Genomic DNA, 24648 nt, shown 5'->3' on the forward strand with positions numbered 1-24648 from the left:
CTGTGAAAATCGCACATTTTGAGCTGTTGATTGGTAAACACACTTTAATTCGCATTCAGATGTTTTCCCATTAAAAAGTATACAACTCGCAAATGTAATAGGATGCGATTTTGGGAAAATGTTGGTCCTGGTTCCCAAAATATGGGGGTACAAAATGAGTAGGGGTCCCCCGAATTAATGCCACAGCCGGGGAAAACTTTTATGCAAGTTCCCCCAGCCAAAGCATTCATCCCCCGTGGCATGCAGCTCCTAATTTATCCTTCATTTATAATAACATCAGCCTGGTGCCCAAAGCCCAAGGGCACCGGGCAGGGGCGTAACTAGATATTCATGGGCACCATAGCAAAAGTTTGTAAGGGCCCACTATTTTGCAACTGATGGTGATAAATGTATGTAAAACATATTACTTAGACAGGAAAGATGGGCCCCATAGCAGCTGCACCCCTTGCACCTATGGTAGTTACGCCTTTGGCACCTTGGACATCACTCGGGCAGGGACCCCGGAGGAGTGGGGACCCCCCCAATAAAGGGGTGTCCCCTCGAGAGTTACTCCTGCCCAGGCTGAAGCCCGGGCTGCCCCGGTGCCCCTGGGCTTTGGGCATTGGACTGATGTTATTGTAAATGTAAGATAAATCAGGAGCACCTAGGCAGCCAATAGCGGGGGAGGAGCAGCAGAAAGTAAACACACTCTCTGTGGCTTGATTTCAGTGACTGAAGGGCATCACAGGTCGCATAGAAGGTAGTGAGTACGGTTTCCTTCCACATGTACTACATCTATCTGCATATCAAGATAGGTAAGTTCGTATGAGTGGGCTATATATGAAATAAAGTTGTATTTTTTGGCTGTGCCAGTGTCTTTTTTGCCTATTGGTTGTGATGTGGAACTAAGAGTAGGCATGCTGAGATTTGTGGTTCTCCAAGTCCTAGTATGTGGCCTAGGTTTGTTGGGACTCATGGTTCCACAGCAGAACCCAATAGATTTCTCTTTCATTTATAATAACATCAGCCTGGTGCCTAAAGCCTAGGAGCCCTGGAGACTGGCCCGGGATTCAGCCTGGGTAGGAGTAACTCTGGAGGGGGGATTTATTGGGGGGGTCCCCACTACTCCAGGGCCCTTGCCCGGGCTGACCAGCAATGGGGATGAATGCTTTGGCCGGATGAACTAGCATAAAAACTTTCCCCAGGCTGTGGCATTACCCTGTTGGCTGTTTGGGCCCTGTGCTGGTTGTCAAAATATGGGGGACCCCTACTCATTTTGTCCCCCATATTTATGGAACCAGGACCGGCCCTTGAGCCTGGTGCTGGTTTTGGAAATCCTGGGGATCCCCTTTGATTGACCCCTGAATTTCTAAAACTAAGACCAGGTCTTTGAGCCCGGGCTGGTTATGCTCAGGAAGGGGGTCCCCACGCCATTTTCTTTTCAATAGTTACTTTTACAGATTTTTTGGGACAGAACCATGCACAGATCGCACTGGTCTGTACATGGTCCTGGCAAATTTGACATGTTGAACCTGGTCTATTTGTATTGTGATATTTGGTAATGTTTTCCCAAAACCTATTACATTTGAGAGTTGTATACTTTTTAATGGGAAAACATCTGGATGCGAATTGAAGTGTGTTTTAAAATCGACAGCTCAGAATGTGCGATTTTTGTCGCAATTCGCATCCTATTGAGTTGGTGATTTCAGAAATACCTACAAATTTGACCTTTTTCTGACTAAAAATGGCAAAAGTCGAAATATCTCATCCCATTAAATGTCACCCATTATGTCTTATAATTCCAGACTAAGGCTTCCATCTCTATAGTAATACTGAAACTTAGAGGCTGCAACACTTTATTACAATAGTTTAGAACTCAACTTGGGGCAAGCAACAAAACTTTGAGGTCATTGATGTACTGTAAATAGCATATTATTACTTTAGGTCCGATTGTGAGTCAAAAAGAGGATGCACCTATTTTATGCGAATTGCATATCAGCCACATCCAGGCAGACATGCTGTACATTTACAGAAGCCCCAATCAAAGTTAATATTTTTGCAGTTGAAGCATGTCTGGGTGTCAACTGGGCAGTTAATTTGCAGAAGCATGCAGGATTGTCTATTTGAGAAGGAATTTGCCTTTGCGAGTGAACCAGAATAAGGGCCATGATGTAAGTAAAAGTGCCAAAACTAATGACAGTGATTGCAGCTATGGAAGAAAAACAGTGGGTGGTGCTGCAAAAAAGCAAGAACCTGTACGGATTTTGTAGCTGTAGTAGCATACTGTTTTGCGATAGAACTAAGGAGCTGGCCTTGTGTGGGCAAGTTCCTTTGAGCATTCTCTCTTCCTGATGAATGACTGCGCATAGCAGCTGTATGAAAGAAAATATGATGAAAAGAGTGAGAAGGTGAATGTCTTTCCTCCTTAATTATCTCCCAAATACAGTACAGTATGTGCTCTTATGCTATGAACAAATTGGACAATAATTTTTCACACTGATTTTGCCAAATTGTAACATAATGCATGTTCTGCTGACTCTGTTACATTTTACTGTGAATTCCATTATGAGTTTCTTAAGACGGACAACAATGTTCCTAAAGTAATTTTTAGTTACCATTATATTTGTTACACATGTGTGGGGGACAATGTCAAAGAAATATTGAATATTCCATTTTTCACTTGGGAGAAATATACAGATGTGCGAACAGCTAAATTCATATTTAAATATACAACACAAAGAGATTATTCCCATAATGAAATCAAGGTCAAAAGAAAATGTATTTATGAGCCTTGAACACCACCCAGGCACACAGCAACACGTGTAAACCCCATCTGCACAAAAAGAAAGAAATAAAAAGAAATGCGTATACTGTAGTTCTCGTAGATTCATTATAGTTAAGGTTGTATTGTACATTAGACTATTTGATTTTTGTTTCAATAGGTCAGTGGTCCTCAAACGTGGTCCTCAGGACACCTCACAGTTCATGTCTTCAGGCCACTCGGCAGGTGCACTGTGCATCAGCAACTCTCACATTTTTAACATCAACAGGTGTCCTGGAAAACATGACCTGTGTCAGAGCCTTGTAGCTAGCACCATTATCCTGACAAAGGTAAAATATGTCAAGTCACAGTTTACTGATATCTGCATTATGATTGTCAATAACCTTTCTGCATAGGTGAATGGATGACAATTTGAACTCAATGCATAATTTTTCTGAGTGAATTGATGCACATCCTTAACTCCCAGTTCTGGTGGCACAGTTCTGCATTTCTGACAATTAAAAAGGTTTTATTTCATCTGCCATGTTCAGTGATTCAGGCTTTCTGACTTTGTTATGCTTCACTATCCAAGACACAGATTGCCTAGCAGGTTTTAGCTTCACCAGACTTAAAGACAATCTCACAAGATGGGAAAAAAAGGGCCAGTAAATTAGCATATAATTACTGACTTAACTACAAAAATGACAGTTTTACTCTGCACCCTATTGTCAGTCATCTGTGGCTTTTGTATTTGTTGAATGCCAACTGGAATTATGTCATTAAGGAAAATAGGATGTGTGGGTGAGTATTTATTTAATAAATCATTTTTAATTGCTGTATGCCTAAAAAAAGAAATGAAAATTACATATAACCAATACTGTATATGCCCACCTGTCTGGTAGATCCATGGGGGTGGAGATCAGGGGAAATGACTTTGCTTACTATAATAGCTTTGACTACAGGATAGGGGGTCTGGTGTTTGAATCCCATACAAGGAATACAGATAATGTTATATTCTTTTTACCAAGGGGCTGGCTGGCAGTTAGAAACTGATAGGTATAATCTGTGGACTGGAGGACTAAGCTTCAGTTTGATACAGGAGTCAGAAATTACCTTGATAAAGACGGCTGCTGCTACTTTGTAAGATGTGATTAGCTCACTGTCTCATACAGTAGGCTGCAGAGATGCTAAATGCCATTAGTAAATAAAAAACATCGGTACTTATGTAGTATCTGGGCTGCCGATTTTTTGATTGTATGCCTTAAGTTAAGGCATACAATCAGATGCGATGCGATGCGATATCGCATCGCATCGCATACGATGCGATGCGATGCGATGCGATGACCCGATTTTTCCATAGGATTCAATGTTAAAATGGACTGAGTCCATTTTAACATGGAATTCAATGGGAAAAAGGGGTCCTTTTCATACCCCTACTATCCAAGTGGGCATGGAGTTGGATATAAACCTGTGGCGAGCGTAGCGAGCCACCGAGCCCGAAGCGTGGCGAGCGAAGCGAGCCCCGCGAGGGGACGGTATTCTGTGTCCCCTCGCGGGGCTCGCTACGCTCGCCACGCTTCGGGCTCGGTGGCTCGCTACGCTCGCCACAGGTTTATATCCAACTCCATGCCCACTTGGATAGTAGGGGTATGAAAAGGACCCCTTTTCCCATTGAATTCCATGTTGAAATGGACTCAGTCCATTTTAACATTGAATCCTATGGAAAAATCGGGTCCATCGCATCGCATCGCATCGCATCGCATCGCATGCGATCTGGTCGGGTGCGATGCGATGCGATGGACCCGATTTCAAAATCGGCAGCCCAGTTACTACATAAGTACCAAAACATCTTTATAAATCTTAATGATTTAGTTACACTTTTATTTGATGTTTGCTGCTCACATTTCATGGTGAGTAAAAGGCTTCTTACCACAGTGTAAAAATGAGGCTGTTATATTCTTTCTACAATCATGGGGGCAGTACGGATGTGTAATGGTTAGCATTATTGCCTCACAGCGCTGAGGTAATGGGTTCAATTCCCACCATGGCCCTAACTGTGCGGAGTTTGTATATTCTCCCAGTGTTTGCATGGGATTCCTCCGGGTACTCCGGTTTCCTCCCACAATCCAAAAATATACTGGTAGGTTATTTGGCTCCCAACAAAAATTAACCCTAGAATGTCTTTGTGTGTTTTCGTGTACATACTGTATGGTAGGGAATATACCATATATACTCGAGTATAAGCCTACTTTTTCAGAACATTTTTTATGCTCGGCTTATACTCGAGTGAGGGTCCCACTTGAGTCAATAAGTTTTCCCATTTTTTTTGTTGTGAAATTAGGTGCCTCGGCTTATATTCGGTTCGACTTATACTCGAGTATATACGGTAGATTGTAAGCTCCAATGGGGCAGGGACTGATGTGAATGCTCAAATATACTTTGTAAAGCTCTGAGTAATATGTGTGCGCTATATAAGAAACTGTTAATAAATAATAAATAAATGTGACAAGTTTAGCTCTCCCTTTGAATGAGTAAGGTGTCTGTTTAGTCATGCCTGAAGTGTCTTAGACACATTTTATTTATCCATTTATTTACTATATATTGTCATATGTGTAGGATTAATTATATACTGTCCTCAGCACTGAAGATACTTCTGTTGTTCTCATTTTTAATTTGTGGAGATTTGTTGGGATCTGCAGAGACTGCACTTCTTGGTGCCGCCCATATACCCCTTTTCTGTATAAGTCAGCAGAATATAGTACTACAACATTACAGTATAAGGCGTTTGGAAGATACATATCTGCCTCCACACTCACATTGGTCACTGTGGTACCATAATGACCAATGGCGTTACTAGCTGGGTGCAGGGGTTGTGGCCTGCACCCAGGTGACCCCCCTAAAAGGGGTGACACCAAAGTGCTGGCTCCTCACCAGTGACAGGAGCCAGGTGCTGTGGTGTAGTACTATCCTGTAGTACCTTGCTCCTATCATAATAAATAGCTGGCACTGCAGACAATAAAGTCTCCAGGGGCAGCCAGCATCTCAGAGGATGCTGGACATGACCCTTAAGCGCCAAAAATGGAGTATCCTGATCTACTCCCCTCTCAATGAGACACAAAACACAGTGAAACATTTTAGATACAATGGAAATTCACTGGCTATTTGGTGTTTCTACTATGCATTGCTGTTTAGAACTTACCAAATAACATGTCACACCTCATAGTTATAGATATGTGCATCTGCGTTTTTGTTCCTATGACATTTAACTGACATTTAACTACAGTATGACTTTAACATCAGCATTAATATTCATTTCCATAATTTCCAGGGTTAAGTGTTACCTAAATCATGAATGAAGCACTTATGTGTGATTCAAAACACATGGGCTTCAGTTAGAGATCAGAACTTTTTTGGGATGACCATAGACAGGATTCAGTTTACTTGAAATCTTAAAGTGATTCAAGCCTGGTATCAGTTCGACTGATATCCCATCTGTAGCACATCTGTATGATTTTTTTTATTGTTTTCAATAATCCATTTTTTACATATAATTCTTCACAATTGTCATTTTTAATGCAGATGTGAAATATTTTGAGTGTTAATTTTTAAATGTAAAACAATATTTTACAGTTATTCCTATCCTATAGAGGGCAAAGACAGCTACATTGTGGAGGAAGCAAGAAGGGAGGAAAAAGGGAACAAGGTATACGAAAAGTGTATGAGAGACACACAGCCAAGTACAAATATTGTCCATGATACAGATTTATCGTTTCAGGAACCTTCTGCAACTGTAACAGTTAACATGACAAGGGCAAATGAAAAATGAGATCTGAAATGACTTTATCTGAATGCTAGGAGTTTAACTGGTAAAATGGAGGAAGATTTTGATCTCATAGGTATTACTGAAACTTGGTGGGATGGATCACATGAGTGGGAGGCTAACATATAAGGTTATAGTCTTTTTAGATAAAGCAGATTAGGTAGAAGGGGAGGTGGGGTTTGTTTATATGTTAAACCATCGTTAAAACCATACATAAGGGAAGACATAAGCGAGAGCTCAATGGAGTCGGTAGAATCGGTATGGGTAGAAATCACAGGTAATATTAAAGGGGCTAAAAAACTTATAGTAGAAACATGTTATAAACCACCCAACATAAATAAGGAGGAGGAAAAGACCTCTTGCTACAGGTGGCAAAAGCGCCCAGCTTTAAGGACATTATTATTATGGGTGACTTTAACTACCCAGAAATAAATTGGAAGGATAGGTCAACTACCACTAAAATAAATGTTTTATTGGATGCTCTAATGCTGCTTTCAGACCGCATAACTGGCTTTGACCCTGTATTTGAAAACGTTTCCAAAAACGGGTCTGCCAGATAAAACCCCTTTCACACCGCAGCTCTTAAACGGTATATTACCGTTTAAGTGCCGATTTTTTGACACTGGCAGACCCGTTTTTGGAAACTTTCCAAATACAGGGTCAAAGCCAGTGCAGCCTTCAGCCCTCCCCTCCGTGCAGCTCCCCCTCCCCCCGCGCGCGTGTCGACACCCCCCCCCGCGCGTATGGGGGGCAGCCATTTTCCAAAAGTCACTTTTCTTATAAGAAAAGTGACTTTTGGAAAATGGCTGCCCCCATACGAAAGACAGTTTTTTTAAACAGGTTTTCCTATGGGGCAGCCATTTTCTGAAAGACACTTTTTTTCATAAGTGCTTCCGACCATACAGAACTGCAGTGCCGGGATCCACAACGGAGGTACCGGCTGCACGGGGGTAGGTCGACACGGGGGGGGGCATCGACACACGCGGGGGGTGTCGACACGAGCACGGGGGGGCGCGGGGCGGCTCCAGTGATTTGAATATTTAATGAGCGTCATTAAATATTCACTGTGCTGAATTTAGGACCCAGCTCATTGGCTGGGTCCTAAATACCATTTCAGAACCCAATTTTGAGCCTAAAATACCGGTTCTGAAACGGGTAGGACCCTGCATTTTAACCGGTTAGAAAAAACGGTATTTTCTAACCGGTTAAGTGGTCCTGCACCTTTCAGACCGCACAGATTACTGTTTTAAAACGGTAAAAAAACGGCAATATACCGTTTACAAAGTGCGGTCTGAAAGGGGCATAAATGACCACTATTTGTATCAATTTATTGAAAGTCCAACCAGAAGTAACAATATCCTGGATCTCTTGATAAGCAACAACGGGGATATTGTTACTAACATAAAAATAAGGGAGACATTGGGGAACCGTGATAACAATATGATCACATTTTATTTAGATTTTAATAAAGATAATTACATTGGAGCAATTAGGTCCTTAAATTTCAGAAAAGCAAACTTTGGTATGTTTTAGGAGTCTTTAAAGCATATAAACTGGAAGGTATTATTTAGAGGTATGGATACTACTGAATGGTGGCAAACTTAAAAAATACTGCTGGAGGGCACTGATAAATAATTTATTCCTAGGGTAAATAATAGAACAAATGTCAAAAGGAAACCTATGTGGCTTAACAGCAAAGTCAAATTTGAAATAGCTAAAAAAAGAAGGGCATTCAAAACATTTAAACAAGATGGGACACCCAAATCATTTGCCGCATATAAAGAATGTAATAAGAAATGTAAAAATACAATCAAGATGGCTAAATTAGAGACTGAACGTAAAATAGCGGCAGATAGCAAATCTTATCTCAAAAAATATTACAGTTATATAAACGGGAAACGGTTAAGGAAGGAAAATATTGGCCCACTAAAAAATAAGCAGGGTACCCTGGTAATAGAAGGAAAAGAGAAAGCAGAATTATTCAATGATTTTTTTGCTTTAGTGTTTACAAGGGAAGACTCTTCAGATCTCCCACAGATTAAATGCTCAGCTTTTGATTGCTCCCAAACTGTTTGCGTGAGGACATAGTCAAAAATAGATTACAGAACCTTAATAGTAAAAAATCTCCTGGCCCGAATGAAATACACCCTAGGATACTAAAAAAATTGAGTTCTGTCATAGCACTACCATTATATCTGATATTCAAGGAATCAATAAAACGGGGATAGTACCAATGGACTGGCGCATAGCTAACTTAGTACTAATATGGAAGAAAGGTAGCAAAACTAACCCTGAAAATTATAGACCGGTCAGCCTTACATCTATTGTGGGGAAAATATTAGAAGGAATAATAAGAGATAATATCCAAAATATCTTAGAACAGTTTAAAGTGATATGTAAGGATCAGCATGGGTTTGTGAGAAATTGATCAGGGTAGACTAATTTAATTTGCTTCTATGAGGAAGTCAGTAGGGGGCTGGACTTAGGGAAATCTGTTGATGTAATACTGCTTGATTTCACTAAAACTTTTGACACAGTGCCTCATAAAAGGTTATTAATGAAACTAGGGAATTTAGGGCTAGGAGATAAAATTTGTAATTGGATTAAAAACTGGTTGCACAATCGGGGACAGAGAGTGGTGGTAAATGGCACACTTTCCAGCTGGGGTAAGGTCCAAAGTGGAGTCCCACAAGGTTCAATATATGGGACCCACCTTGTTTAATATATTCATTAATGATATTGGAAGTGACATAGTGAGTAAAATTGCAGTATTTGCAGACAACACGAAATTGAGTAAGGAAATTAACTCCTGAGAGGATGTGGATACACTACAAAGTGACTTTAATAAACTGGAAAGGTGGGCAGAAAGTTGGAAAATGCAGTTTAACATTAAAAATGTAAAGTAATTCATTATGGGAACAAAAATAAACAAGCTACTTATAGGATAAATGGAGTTATTATAGGAAATTCTGCTGTAGAAATGGACTTGGGGGTCATCATAGATGAAAAATTGGGTAATAGTGCTCAAGTGCAGCAGCAAAAGCAAACCGGACACTGGCATGTATTAAAAGGGGTATGGATTCAAGGGATGCCAATGTGGAATATTGTGTTCAGTTCTGGGCACCGCACCTTAAAAAGGACATAAATGAATTGGAACAGGTACAGAGAAGGGCGACTAGTCTAGTAAAAGGTCTTGAATCACTATAATACAAAGATAGGTTAATCAGGCTGTATATGTTTTCATTGGAAAAACGGAGGTTGAGAGGTGATATGATTAGTATGTTCAAATACAGGATTGGGAATCATTTGGAACTGGGAAACTGGGAAATGATTTGTTCACAAACAGGCCTATACTTAGGACAAGCGGGCATGTACTAAGACTCGAGGAAAAGAAATTCCTTTACTGAATTAAGAAGAGGATTCTTCACCATTACTGCAGTAAAATTCTGGAACTCATTGCCGGTGGGGGTGATTACAGCAACTAATCTTACTGTATTTAAATCAAAACTGGATGCATTTTTGGCCACTAAGGGAATCCTATAGATATGACTTATTCAAGTCAGTAGTTACAAGGTAGATAGGTTGAACTCGATGGACTAATGTCTTTTTTCAGTCCTAATTACTATATTTCTATGTTACTATGTTATTCACACTGCCATTAATATCTATAATCTATAATAACTGGGTATATTGTGCAGTATGGAAGCCTGATGAGTTACCTGGCATTTCAACTCAGATAGCCAGCTGGGATAAACACAAGTTCAACCCAGTTCAAGGTGCAGTGTGAATGGGTAAGGCGGGTGGACCCGATACCCATTCACACCCAAGAAAGAGCCAGCACTTGGAGATAATCTCACCTTCGAGCATGGATTAGAGACCACTTAGTGGTGACTTGACCAATCTGGTAATAAGCTTGGTCAGGCCGCTAGTCTGAAAGCGGTCTCAGTGAGGTAACACCCTGTGTGTAAAATCCCAGGTGCAACCTGGCATAGTGATATGAAAGGGGTATTAGTAACAAGCTCTTTTTATGTGACAGAAACCATAAGCCTATCTCAACAAAGAGCTGTGGTACAAAATATACCCACAATTTAAGTAACTTTTATGTATTATTAATAAAAAAAAAATTAGTCAATTGTTTCTTTTTAAATTCTTAACCATATATTCTATAATAAACAATAATTAAATAAATAGTACATGTGCAACTGTACACACTTTCCTACAGTATCTAACACATTTTAGGTTGTACACTTCAAAGGCTTTGCAAACACCAAGGGCGGTATTCAATCCTGGGTTACGACTGGCGGGCCAGCCCGCCAGTCGTGACCTGGTCCTGTTCTTGGCCTGCTCAACTCCATCTCGGCAGGCGGGATTTAATGTCCCGTCTGCCTAATGCTGAATGAGACACAGTCATGGATCATTGAGATAGGGCTGGGAGCTTGACAATCCACAGCTGTACTCAGTAGAATGGGCCTGACTGTTTCTAAAGTAGGGTCCTTTCTGCCGAATTGCCTGTTCAGTGCTGTCGGGAAAGACAGCATTGAATAGGCACCCGCCGCTTGTTCTCCCAGAAATAGCAGCAGGGGATTGAATATCCCTCTTAGTGTGTGTGTGGTATGTGCTCTGGGTGACCTATGCAATTATTTAATTTACTAATGGTCCTGACACATACTGTGGTTTGATTGTTGTATAATAACAGAGTACAAAAAGCAAAACAAATAGGTAAAAATTCAAAATAAAGCTTGAGTTCAAATTCCACCAGAGACACTGCTAAATTCCATTCTTAACTTGTTTTTTTTTTTTACAATGTCTTATTACTACATTAAAAAATCCTGAAGATTACGTACAGTCATTTCATTCATGTTGAGAAGTGAAGAGGATGGAGTTATTGTACCCAGACGAAATTCCAATCCTTCTTTTAAAGTCATGCCCCAAAACTGGCTGTAATTGTCTGCTTTCCAGCTGCAAGGACATTAACGTTACACATTATTTGTAAAGGCTGACCTTACCATAGGATAACAAATAGCATTTGTGACATAACAACAATAAAGGAATGCTTTATACAGTATAAGCTAAAGATTTGTTATGTGGCTACAGCTTAAATAAGTATAGAGAAAGGTGGATAAAATACTTTTTTTTTCTACAAAAATACTCCATTAGTATGCATTTTATTCACCCTAAACAGCTAAGTAATCTTTGGTCTATTCCTTACAATACAAATGTGTGTGGTGCATATTCTTCTTACATATTATTATTATTATTATAATTTTATTTATAAGGCGCCACAAGTGTTTCGCAGCGCCGTACAAAGGAACAATACAGGGAGACAAAACTTGGCATAACATTGAATAAATAACAAAAATACAGTACAAATAAAGAGCACCACAGTTCAATACACATTACAGCTTAAATGTAAGTAGTGAGGACCCAATCAACATACAACTAGAGGCTTGAGGCCAATGATGGAGATGAGTATGAAGATGGTCACTGAGTGTTGGGTAAAGGAGAGCTGTGAGTGAAATGTGAAGAGAAGTGGGCTTTGACAACAGGAGGGAAGAGGGCCCTACTCGGAGGAGCTTACAATCTAGTATGAATAACATATTGTTATATTTCTGCTACTGCACCAAACTCAATTACAATTACTCAATTAAAATATGTTGTCGTACAGTGTTTTAGTTTCTCAGTGGAAGAGAAGGCACATTATTGACAGAAATATAAAAAGTTGAATAAATTAATAACAATAAAAATTAAAGGAAAAAAACTAAATGTTCTTATTCTAATAGACTTCTTAAAGTGATTAACTAAAGTATCCACCTTTCTGTGCCAATCTCATTTTACCTGTCTCAGTGGATACACTTGTGTATAATACTAGGCATATTGGGCCTGGTTCAGATCTGATCGCAGGACAAATTTGCTGTCAAAATGGGCAAAACCATGCACACTGCAGGTGGGGCAAATGTATCATGTGCAGAGAGTAAGATTTGAGTGTAGTATGTTGAAACTGAAATCTAAATTGCAGTGTAAAATATAATGCAGCCAGTATTTACCCTGCACAGAATAACTCACACAAATCTAAATAATCTGCCGCACCTGCAGTGCACATCGTTTTGCCCATTTTTACAAAAAATTTGCCCTGCAATCAGGTCTGAATTAGGCCCCTTGTACATGCTATCTATGAATTTATTACGTGTGCATTTAAATGATTTTGTATGAATTTGCATTTTAGGATCAATCCACCTAAAAATAAACAATTCTAATTGATATACTGTATGTATTTTTATTTTAAATTGCGTATTCGAACATTTAAGAAAAAAAACTTGACTTGACTTTTGAAAAATGTCTGTCCTACATGAGCAACATTATACATTTCCATAAACATCGGACTGCAAAGAGGTAAGGAGTGCTAGCTACTGTAGGATTGCTTTGGAGAGTTGTGAACCACTGAATATTTAGTAATTTGGTTAAAACAGAAGTTCTCAAACTGTGGGTCCTGACCCCGAAGTGGGTCCCAACCTTCTCAGCATGGGGTCACGACTCCATGTTGCTGACCATCAGGCTGATGACTTTTCTACTCTCAGTAAGTGATTCAAGGAGTCTGAAAAATCTGTTGAATTGTCTGTTATTTTAGGTTCCACACATCATTTTGGCCCTTATTCAGATCTGATCGCAGTACAAATTTGTTCTCAAAATGGGCAAAACCATGTGCACTGCAGGTGGGGCAGATGTAACATGTGCATAGAGAGTTAAATTTGGGTGGGGTGTGTTGAAATTGATATCTAAATTGCAGTGTAAACATAATGCAGCCAGTATTTACCCTGTACAGAAACAAAATAACTCACACAAATCTAATGCTTTGTACACACAGGTACAATTAGCATGAGATTTTGACTATATAGTCAAAATTGCATCAGGGTCGCATGCAGATCGTATGCAGATTGTATAGGTTTTTTTACCTTGAGATCCCGATGCGTGCTCCCGTGACAGCACAAATCGAAACCCAGGTAGACAGGGCAGCAATGACTATATAGTGCAAATCGAATGTAGATAGCATGAATTGTATGTAAAATGTTCAGAGATAGCAAAGAATGCATAGCATTCGAATCTTAAGTCGAATAGCAAGGGGTTCTCACCGTGTGTACACACCATAACTCTCTCTGCACATGTTACATCTGCCCTACCTGCAGTGCACATGGTTTTGCCCATTTTTGAGAACAAATTTGTACTGCGATCAGATCTGAATAAGGGCCTTTGTACCTCCACAATGCTGCCATGTATGTGCTGTCTGCTGACCACACATGTGATGTGATGAATTTCTGAATTAACTTGCTGGGGTCCTGTAATTATTTTTATTGTTTAATGTGTTCCCAGAGCAAAATAGTTTGAGGACCCCTGGGTTAAAACCTTACACTCTCAGAATGTTGATATGCAAAATAGGAAAGGTGGTGTAAAATATATATAATATATTCTCCTCATTTGAACCTATTGTTTACATTTTAACATAAAGGGGGAAATTTACTAAAGGAAATTTGTAAAAAAAATAGTTGTATTTGTATCCAGAAATACACTTATTTTTGACATTTACTATCCCGAAAATACAGCAATTCGTAGTCGTATTGATGTGCTATCAATATGAATATGAATTGCCGTATTTTCGGCATAGTAAATGTGAAAAATAAGTGTATTTCTGGATACAAATACACCTATTTTTTACAAATTTCCTTTAGTAAATGTCCCCCAAAATATTTACGCAGTTTCAGATTCAGGGGGTGGGGGCACCAAGGCACATACCCTGTCATTTAATGCATATTTTATTTTTATTTTACTTAAGTAACAGGTGTTGAGAGGGACCGGGGAAGTTTTTACTCATTTTCTTAGACCTGGTCTTGTTGGGAAGGAGCATACGGCTACTTCTGCGAATGTCACTGGACATATGGACGTATGGGACCCACTACATTCTCCGTGCAGATTGAGGTCAGGGACAGTGAGACACAGGCCAGCACTGGAGAAGTGAGTCTAGGGAAGGAAGCTGAGAGTGGGCACAAGGATGGAAGGCAGAGTCAGTGGCCGCACAACAATCTTTGTCTCCAGCCTAGCATTAACTGCTCTGCACAAGGCTGTGGTGGATACAGGGAGACTGCTGCCACACTCATCACCCCTGCTTCAAAATTCCATTGCCTGAGACACACACTGCTGTCAAATTTTGTCTACCCTGTCACTAGGGTGGCCAATCTCGGGAGCAGGATTGTCGGGATCCCGGGATATGGCCCCAAAAATTGTGGGCATTTAAATCCCGTGATTTGAGTTTCCAATCCCGAGATTTCGGTATTAGACTGCGTAAGTGCAGTCTAATGCCGGCTCCCGAACACACAGCCCACCCACCAGGATCCCGGCCCCACTCGCACATGTAAGTAAATATGTGGGGTGGCCGGGTGTTTCTGTTTTAGGGAAGACAGTTCCGGGATCCCGGGAATCCAGGGATTTGGAATTTTTCAATCCCGATTCCCGGGATTGAATACATGTCCTGGGATTGGCTTCCCTACCTGTCACCCACTATCACCTTGTTACCCCTGCGTATTCCCTTCACCTTTGACTTTCTGTCTCCCACTATCTATCTCTGTCATCCACTGCCACAGTTATTGCCTTTCTGACTCCCACTGTCTCTCCCTGTCACCCTATGCATGAACCTCTACTTCTCCCCTGCATCACTATTTCTCTCCTGTCATCCACATCCTTGCATCGACTCCATCTCCCCATTATCCTAGATGTCATCCATTGTCCTCTCTTGCTATCACCCTCTCCTGTCTCTCACTGCCTCTCCCTGTTATCCTTTACATCACCCACTACCTCCTCGTGGCATCGGTCACTTCTTCTCCCTGTCACCAATTCCTGGTCTCAACCACTGCCTCTCACTTTCACCCTCTGCCTCTCTATATTTCATTATTTTTCCCGGGCAACCACTTCATCATGCTCTGCCTCTCCACTGCTTACCACTGCCCTTCTATCCTGTCACCCTCTCCACTGGCGTATTTATAATAGGTGCATTTTTTCCACACTTATCCTCCAAGGCTCACGTCAGCAGCAGCACTGCAAAAGTCAATGTAAAAATAACATGTAATTTTGCTTGCAGTTTGTGTATGCACATTAGACTCTGGGACAGTGCTACAGTCCCCTAATGACCCTTGTGTCCATACTCTACAGCTATAGAGGAGAGGGTTCCAGAAGGAGTCTGCACAAAGGCCTCCTCCTAGAATTGCCCTTGACCCTCTCCTTATCATTAGATATGTCATTCCCTTTGAGGCCATGTCTCTTTTTCTGAGGCCAGGCATTTGTTGCGAGATCACACCTACTTACCCAGGAGTGCAAAATATCCACCCCAACCCCTCCTCTGTCATGGTGCCACTTTGTCCTGAATCTGCCCCGTAAATTAATAAAATATAAGTTCTTTATAACAGAAAAACAACGGGAAATTCTGTAAACATCAAATTATTTATAAAATACTTTGATGGATTGCTTACCTAAAGCCTCCAGTATTAATATAGTCAATTAGGTCAGGCTGTATAAGACAAACATGGTCTGAACATATCCATTGATTTTCCTGGCAGTAACTGCAAAATAAAACACAAAAAAAATATCAGCTGCTTGAAAATAAATAGGGCATTAATTTAAACAAGAATTAATTTAAATAAAAACATTTTCGTTAGTTTACTGCTATGACTAGTGGTAAGAAAGGAAATATGTGCGGTGCGCAATTAGCAGCAGCAGGTACTAGGGATAGTCAGTCCCTAATAATATAGAAATTAAAAAAAAAAAGATTTTTGTTATACCGGCGCCGGCTAAAGAACACACTTGAGACGGTATAACAGTTATTAATTTTTACTGATTAAACCACATATTATAAAATATAATGTACAGTATAAAGTGCAATACAATATAATTTATTAAACACTCAAAAATTAAAAATTCAAAGAGATGACTAATTATAGGGCTCAGTCTCTCCATCGATTTTAGTGGTAAATTAAATGAAAAAGTCATATGACAGCTGAATAACGGTATAGAGATATCACCATCCTTGTTCCTCCTCATAGATGTTTTAAGATGGAATTGTAATCCAATGGTTTTGATGAAATGGACCAATTCTTCCCAGTGCTCTATAATTTCAATAGCTCAGGACTCCCTTGTTTGTAGCTCACCCCAATATCCAATTAGGGATTGGGCTAAATCCCACAGCCTCAGCGTTTTCTCAGGATTCAGTTCAGCGTGGTGTGCTAATGATGGGGAGAAGTGGGTTGGTCTCCAGGATGGATTACCCCTTCAGCTGGCCAGTAAAGGCGCTCAACGCATTTCCCCGGTTATGTTAGTATCCGACTTCCTCAGGAGCAAGTGCTGACTGTATCCACAGTAGCTGGTTTTATACCACTATAGAGGTCTCATTAGTAATCTCACCTGTGTGAGTACCGCCCATTGTTTTAAATTTAGTTGCCGTCTCAAAACTTTAAATGCAATACATAATTACATGATTATACAAAGTTATATAAGGAGGCAGTCTTATATTAATTATAAATCTAATACAAGAAATGCAAGCAAATATCTTGTATAGAGTGAAAAAAATGTAACGAACAATCACATCTCTATTGTGATAGGTCAGATCACAAAATGTGACCCGGATATATCAGAACAAGTTTATATGGATATAAGTGTCATCTTATGGGTGCTTTTACAAACAATTATTAATGGTGTTTACCTTTACTGATCCCCAAGCTGCGGGGGAGCCAGACGCCAGCCGGCGATTGCCGGTATCGGCAGTAAGGGCATCAGGATCCCCACACAGTTCCGAGCCAGCATTTCTCCCGTTAACCGGCAATAGAGTACGGTCACGTGACACGATCACGTAACCCGGAAGTGCGCCGGGGTATGGGAGATGAATGCCCGCATTGCATGATGACGCTCGGCTACGTGATCACACTGCAGAGACGTACATCGGGTTCTGAAAGAGAAGCGCGCACTGGACCAGCACGGACTCGCAGATGGATCGACCCATATCATGTGACCAGGGGCAGGGAAATAGTCCGGGCTAACCAGATACGCTGACAGTGTTCCTAGTGTTGCTTAGCAACACTCGGGTAAATTAATGTGCACCAAACCATTTATAAATTCAGATCAATATTTAGCTAAATTTAATTATTCAACCAAAGTAAATATCTATTACATTTTAAGGAGACAAAATATATGTAAACAGTATAGGTTCATTATAGTCGTTTTACATGATATTATATCTATAAATCCTTTTATTATTATTATTCAATTATTGTTAGGTCATATTATATCAAATCCATATATATGTTGATCAGCATTAAGGTAATAACATTCAAGATACTTTAAAGAAAAATATATATCCATTTATATATTGTAATAAATAAATAAAAATATGCTTCTCATATAGATACGTATGTATACCAAAATAAACACACATATATATTTTATAGAACACAGAATACCAACTAAAGAGGAACACACAAAGAAATGTATTATTATTTATAGTAGGTCTATAGAACTGCATTTAATTCAATAGTCTCATTCAAGCCATCAGGATGCAGTGAATTAGATTTCAAGGTCCAGAAAACCTCTCTCCTACAGAGTAGGTTGAATCTGTCCCCTCCCCTTGGGGTATGGGATATTTGTTCTAAACCCACTATTGTAAGACAGGCAGGGACAGGTCACATTGGTGTTGTAGATTGTAATGTCTGGACACACTATGTTTCATATATCCCTCTTGTATATTTCTACGGTGTTCCATGAACCTAATATGTAGTGCACTTGTTGTTCTACCAATGTATGGTAGATTGCATTCACATTTTAGAAAATAAATAATAAGATCGGAATGTATGTGCACATTGTGCATCTTAATTTACCACATCTAAAAAAGCCTTTTGGCTTTGTAGTAAGCCAGTTGTATCTTGTTTTTTGATTGTATTTGTTGTTTTTTCCTTTTTAATATGGCTGGGGGCCAGTATCGTTTTATAATGTTCTATTTTTCTTATATATGATTAGAGGCTTCTTCGGAATTATACCAGATAGTACTTTATCCTGTTGTAATACTCTGTAATTGCGTGTCATGATATTTTTGATATCCTGTGCACAGTTATTATATTTACTGGTAAAGGCCACCTCACGATTGATTTTAAATACTGATTCCTTTTCAAGGGGAACCTTTGGTTTAAGGAGATCCAATCTCTCCATTTGGGTTCCCTGCGAGAGTGCCTTTGTCAGTAGCTCCTCGGGATAATCCCTTTCTGTAAAGGATTCTAACATTTGAGCTGCCTGATTCAAGAATGTCTGATCCTCCATACAATTGCGTTTAAGACGCATAAGTTGTCCCTTTGGGATGTTTGTCTTCCACGGGGCTTAATGTGCATTTTTAAAGTGGACATAAGAGTTGGTATTAACCGGTTTAACATAGTTTGATGATGTAATCTTATTGTCTTTAATCTTTAGGGTCACATCCAGGTAGTTCACAGATTCTAAATCATATGTATGGGTGAAGATTAAATTATATTCATTACTGTTGAGTGAATTAGCAAATTGTGTGGCTGAGTGAACATTCCCATCCCAAATTATAATCAAATCATCTATGTAATGGCCATAGAAGACCAAGTTTGCATCCCAGCCGCCTTCCCAAACATGAGTCTGCTCCACCTCACCCATGTATAGGTTGGCATAGCTGGGCACGAAACTGGTCCCTATGGCCGTCCCCATCACCTGTAAATAATATGTGCCGTGAAAAGTGAAATATTTATGGGCCAAAATAAAGGCAATAATGTGTAATATGAAATCCTTATGTTCTGTTCCCAATTTATCATCCAGATTTAGACTCCGCTCTATCACTTTATAACCCAATTGATGGGGAATGTGGGTGTACAGGGCATTGACATCTAAGGTCAAAAATGCATATCCATCTCGCCATGGTATTGACTGAATATTGTCAAGAAGATCCATAGTGTCTCTGATGTGAGACTTCAGGGTTGGAACATAAGGTTGCAAAAAGTGATCAACATATTGTGATAAATTGGCTGTGAGGGAACTAACACCAGAAACTATGGGAGGCCCAGGAGGTGAAGTAAGTGATTTCTATAATGAACCTTTACTGTTTATATATATTTTGTCTCCTCAACATGTAATAGATATTTGCTTTGGTTGAATAATTATATTTAGCTAGATTTTGATCTGAATTTATAAGTGGTTTGGTGCACATTACTTTACCCGAGTGTTGCTAATTAACACTATGGACGCTGTCTGCGTATCTGGTTAGCCCGGACTATTACCCTGCCCCTGGTCACATGATATGGGGCCGATCCATCTGCGAGTCCGTGCTGGTCCAGTGCGCATAACACATCTCTTTTAGAACCCAATGTACATCTCTGCAGCGTGATCACGTAGCCGAGCGTCATCAGGCAATGCGGGCATTCATCTCCCATACCCTGACTCACTTCCGGGTCCCGTGATCATGTCACGGGACCGGACTCTGTTGCCGTGTAACAGGAGAGACGATCACTCGGAACTGTGTGGGAATCCTGCCGCCCTTACCGCCGATACCGGCAATCGGCGGCGGATGTCTGGCTCCCCCGCAGCTTGGGGATCAGTAAAGGTAAACACCATTAATAATTGTTTGTAAAACCACCCATAAGGTGACACTTATATCCTTGTACTGATATATCCGGGTCACATGTTGTTATCCGACCTATCACAATAGAGATGTGATTGATTGTTTTTATTTTTTTCAATCTATACAAGATATTTGCTTGCATTTCATCTATTAGATAATGTAATTATGTATTTATATATTGCATTTAATATTTTGAGACGGCAACTGAATTTAAGATATAACAATGGGTGGTACTCACACAGGTGAGATGACTAATGAGACCTCTATAGTGGTATAAAACCAGCTACTGTGGACACAGTCAGCACTTGCTCCTGAGGAAGCCGGATACTTTACTAACCGGGGAAACGTGTTGAGCACCTTTACTGGCCAGCTGAAGGTGTAATCCATCCCGGAGACCAACCCACTTCTCCCCAAAATTAGCACACCATGCTGAACTGAATCCTGAGAAAACGCTGAGGCTGTGGGATTTAGCCCAATCCCTAATTGGATATCAGGGTGAGCTACAAACAAGGGAGTCCTGAGCTCTTGAAATTCTGGAGCACTGGGAAGAATTGGTCCTTTTCATCAAAACCATTGGATTACAATTCCCTCTTAAAACATCTATGAGGAGGAACAAGGATGGTAATATCTCTATACCGTTATTCAGCTGTCATATGACTTTTTGAGTTAATTTACCCCTAAAATCGATGAATAGACTGAGCCCTATAAATAGTCATCTCTTTAAATTTTTAATATCTGAGTTTTTAATAAATTGTATTGTATTGTATTGCACTTTATGCATTATATCTTATAATCTGTGGTTTAATCAGTAAAAATTGATAACTGTCATAACGTCTCAATTGTGTTCTTCAGCCAGCAGGTACAACAAAAATCTTTTTTACTGCTAGGACTAGTGAATAGCAAAATAAATTTATAATATATATATATAAATATATAATAGTGGTATGCAGCACCATACATATAGAACACATTAAAACAGTACAATGTATACAGAACTAGACATAACAGCGACAGAAGAACAAAAACAGAGCACAATTAACACCACAATCTAGAGGGAGGGGGAGACAGACAGGTGAATTGGTAAGGAGACCTGAGGCAAGAAGTGAGCATGGCAGGGATAGTCAGGACATGAGGCAGCAGGTAGAGAAAATGGATAAAGTAGTCCTAAATATATTAGATATAAAAAATATATAAATACATAGAGAGAGAGAGAGAGAGAGAGAGAGAGAGAGAGAGAGAAAGTGTAGAGGTGCGCTGATGGCAGTTTCACCAAAACTGTATATATGCACACATATAAAGCAGTAAAAAGTTTTTATTTCATACAATAAAAAGTATAAAAAATATAAAAGATATATATATATATAAACAAAAAATAGTGCGCAAGTCGTTAGCTCTTTGTGGCAGGAACTCCAAAAGTCCCGTAATGTTTCTCTATTCTGTTGCACTCAAAATCACTTTTTCTGATCGGCTGCTCCCACATATGCCACAGCTGGCACCTGAATTCGAAGGTGGAAATTTGTCTAGAAAAACAACCAGGAGCGCTCGATAATGCAAAATCAGATGTATCCAACGTTTATTTAATTAAAATACAATCTCTTGTGAGGTATAAATTCACATACCAAGTCTGGCGGTTAACACAACCGCAGCAATAACAGCATGGGATAGGAAACTGCACAGCCGCAGTTCTGTTGGAGTGGTTACTCCAACAGATCACTCACATCCAAAGGTCACTCACATACAAAGATCGACGCTAGGCCATGCTCCTACGCATTTAGTCACCGAGACTTTGTCGATCTTTGGATGTGAGTGTAACCACTCCAACAGAACTGCGGCTGTGCAGTTCCCTATCCCGTGCTGTTATCACTGCGGTTGTGTTAACCGCCAGATTTGGTATGTGATTTTATACCTCACAAGAGATTGTATTTTGATTTAACAACTGCCTGTGAGAATTCTTATTTGGGTGAGTGCCGCTGTCTGGACGTATGGATTAACCCTTGTTGGTTATGGATGGCACCCCATTTGTTTGGGCTGGTTGAGGAAGTGCTGCTCACACCTGGACTATATATATAGATATATATATATATATATATATATATATATATATATAGATAGATAGATATATATATAACAAAGTTATGCAGGGCGGCACTCCATTTGATAAGAACTTGGTGCAGGGTCCATAGAATAAGTAAATACAAAGCATTTACCCCCCACACTCTAAGTGAAGGATCCAGACCAGCACTCAAACGTAGGTAAAGAAAAAAGAAGTTTTATTCCATGCTGTGCAGTACAATAAACAGCTGCTTGGCCCGACGGCCGTTTCAACTGGACTCAGCCAGTCCCCCTCTTGAAAAAGGTGCTTGGGCACCGAAACGGCCGTCGAGGAGACGCTGCCTATACTTGATGCAGGAATGCTAAGTATCATTTGTATTGCCTATTGGGTGCTGATTCTGACATGACCATGTTTGGTCCTTTTTGCTGTCTGTGGACAATAAATATGCATTGAATTTGTTGCTTACATGGACTGGTGCTGGTTTATCTCACGCTGTGGGAACTGTGAATATATATATATATATATAAAAATGCTGGGGGTGCGGCGGTGGTTCTCACAACAGCACCTTGATAAAAAAAGCCCACGGGCTTTTGAAACGTCGGTACACAAAACCGCTTGCTTCCTGTCTTTTTTCTGAGTGCCGCCGCACCCCCAGCATTTTTCTACATACAGAGCATCACTGCCCTGCACGGAAGGCACCGGAGCTATTAAGCTAAACACAGCATCGGCTGTAGTGACAGAGCGGAGTGCCACCCCAGTACCTTGTATATATATATATATATATATATATATATATATATATATATATATATAAATATATATATATGGAGAGGGCTCCAAACTGCTCTAACATACCAAGTGAGTAGCTACTCTGAAAGGGTCCCCTGTTAGACAGAAACAAACTATCGAGAACAAAGATCAACAAATGGATTCAGAGAGCATAAAATATGTTCAAGTAATATTTAATAAAAATGCCCTCAGGGTGTAACAGCCCACACAATCTTATTGGTAGGAATGGGATTCCTTAAAAGTGTGTATTGGTGTGTATTGGTGTTCTTATACTTCTTTGAAATTGGTGAAAACACAGCGCTATGCGGTTTAACAGAAGTCAGCAATCATATAGCAACTCTTCTAAAATTTTCAAGAACAACTGATGGTGGATATCTTTAAAATCCACAATACCTAAGGGATTTACATTGAACCAAATACTTTTGGGGAAACCCATTCCTACCAATGGGATTGTGTCATCTCAACAAATTGATGTACACTTTGCCCCTGATGATGTCAACCCCATGATGAAACGCGTTGGGATATATTTTTTGTCTGATTGACTATTGTGTGTATTCGATAATAGGATAATTTTTGGTACTCTTTACCTAGAAGGGCGCCCATCGCGGGCATCGCATGTACATCGCATGCCATTTGCGATGCGACCGATGCGATGCCCGCGATTTTACATTGAAAGCCATGTCAAAATGTTAATCGTGTCGGTCACATCGCCTGCGGCCAAAAAAAAAGAATGCAATGCGACCGACGCGATTACCGCGATTTTACATAGGGAACAATGTTAAATGGGTCAATTAACCGATTTAACATTGGGAACAACATTGGGAACAATGTTAAATGGCCCACAGACCCCAAATACCCACCCTGGGCCCCCCCAATTGTTAACGCCAACCCACGATCAACGTTAACCCGAAGCTTGGCGAGCGCAGCGAGCCCACGAGGGGCGACGGTACACGTCATCCGACCTTTTCATACCCCCACTATCCACGTTGGCGTGGAGTTGAGAATAGATAGTGTGGCGAGCGCAGCAAGCCATGGAGCCCGAAGCGTGGCGAGCGGACGCGGATACCTTTACAGGTAAACGTATCCCTTCGCGGGCTTCACAGGTATCCGCGTGCGCTCGCCACGCTTCGGGCTCGGTGGCTCGCTGCGCTCGCCACACTATCTATACTCAACTCCACACCGACGTGGATAGTGGGGGTATGAAAAGGTCGGAGGACGCGTACCGCCGCCCCTCGCGGGCTCGCTGCGCTCGCCACGCTTCGGGTTCACGTTGATCGTGGGGTGGCGTTAACAATTTTGGGGGCCCAGGGTGAGTATTTGGGGTCTGTGGGCCATTTAACATTGTTCCCAATGTTAAATTGGGTCAATTGACCCATTTAACATTGTTCCCTATGTAAAATCGCGGTAATCGCGTCGTTCGCATTGCATGCGATTTTTTGGCCGCATGCGATGCGACTGACGCGATTTTTTTACATGCGATGTCCATGATCAAAATCGTGGGCGCCCTTCTAGGTAAAGAGTACCTAATTTTTTTCTTTTTTGATTCACTGAACTGTACTGTAAAAACCTGTATGAACACTGTTACGCCC

At 40.5% G+C, this 24648-nt stretch overlaps 1 protein-coding gene across 1 annotated transcript in view; it reads right to left on the bottom strand.

The window, feature by feature from the left end:
• TINAG (tubulointerstitial nephritis antigen) overlaps positions 1 to 24648 on the bottom strand; it is a 166632-nt gene that overhangs the window by 72887 nt on the left and 69097 nt on the right. The window contains exons 3-4 of the mRNA XM_083177324.1: positions 16073 to 16162; positions 11405 to 11519 (exon numbers count right to left, since the gene is read on the bottom strand). Of these exons, the coding sequence (XP_083033450.1) occupies positions 11405 to 11519; positions 16073 to 16162 (205 nt within the window). The remainder of the gene's footprint in view (positions 1 to 11404; positions 11520 to 16072; positions 16163 to 24648) is intronic.

The sequence above is a fragment of the Crinia signifera genome, chromosome 3 (assembly GCF_055691185.1).
Source record: "Crinia signifera chromosome 3, ASM5569118v1, whole genome shotgun sequence".
Classification (NCBI taxonomy): domain Eukaryota; kingdom Metazoa; phylum Chordata; class Amphibia; order Anura; family Myobatrachidae; genus Crinia; species Crinia signifera.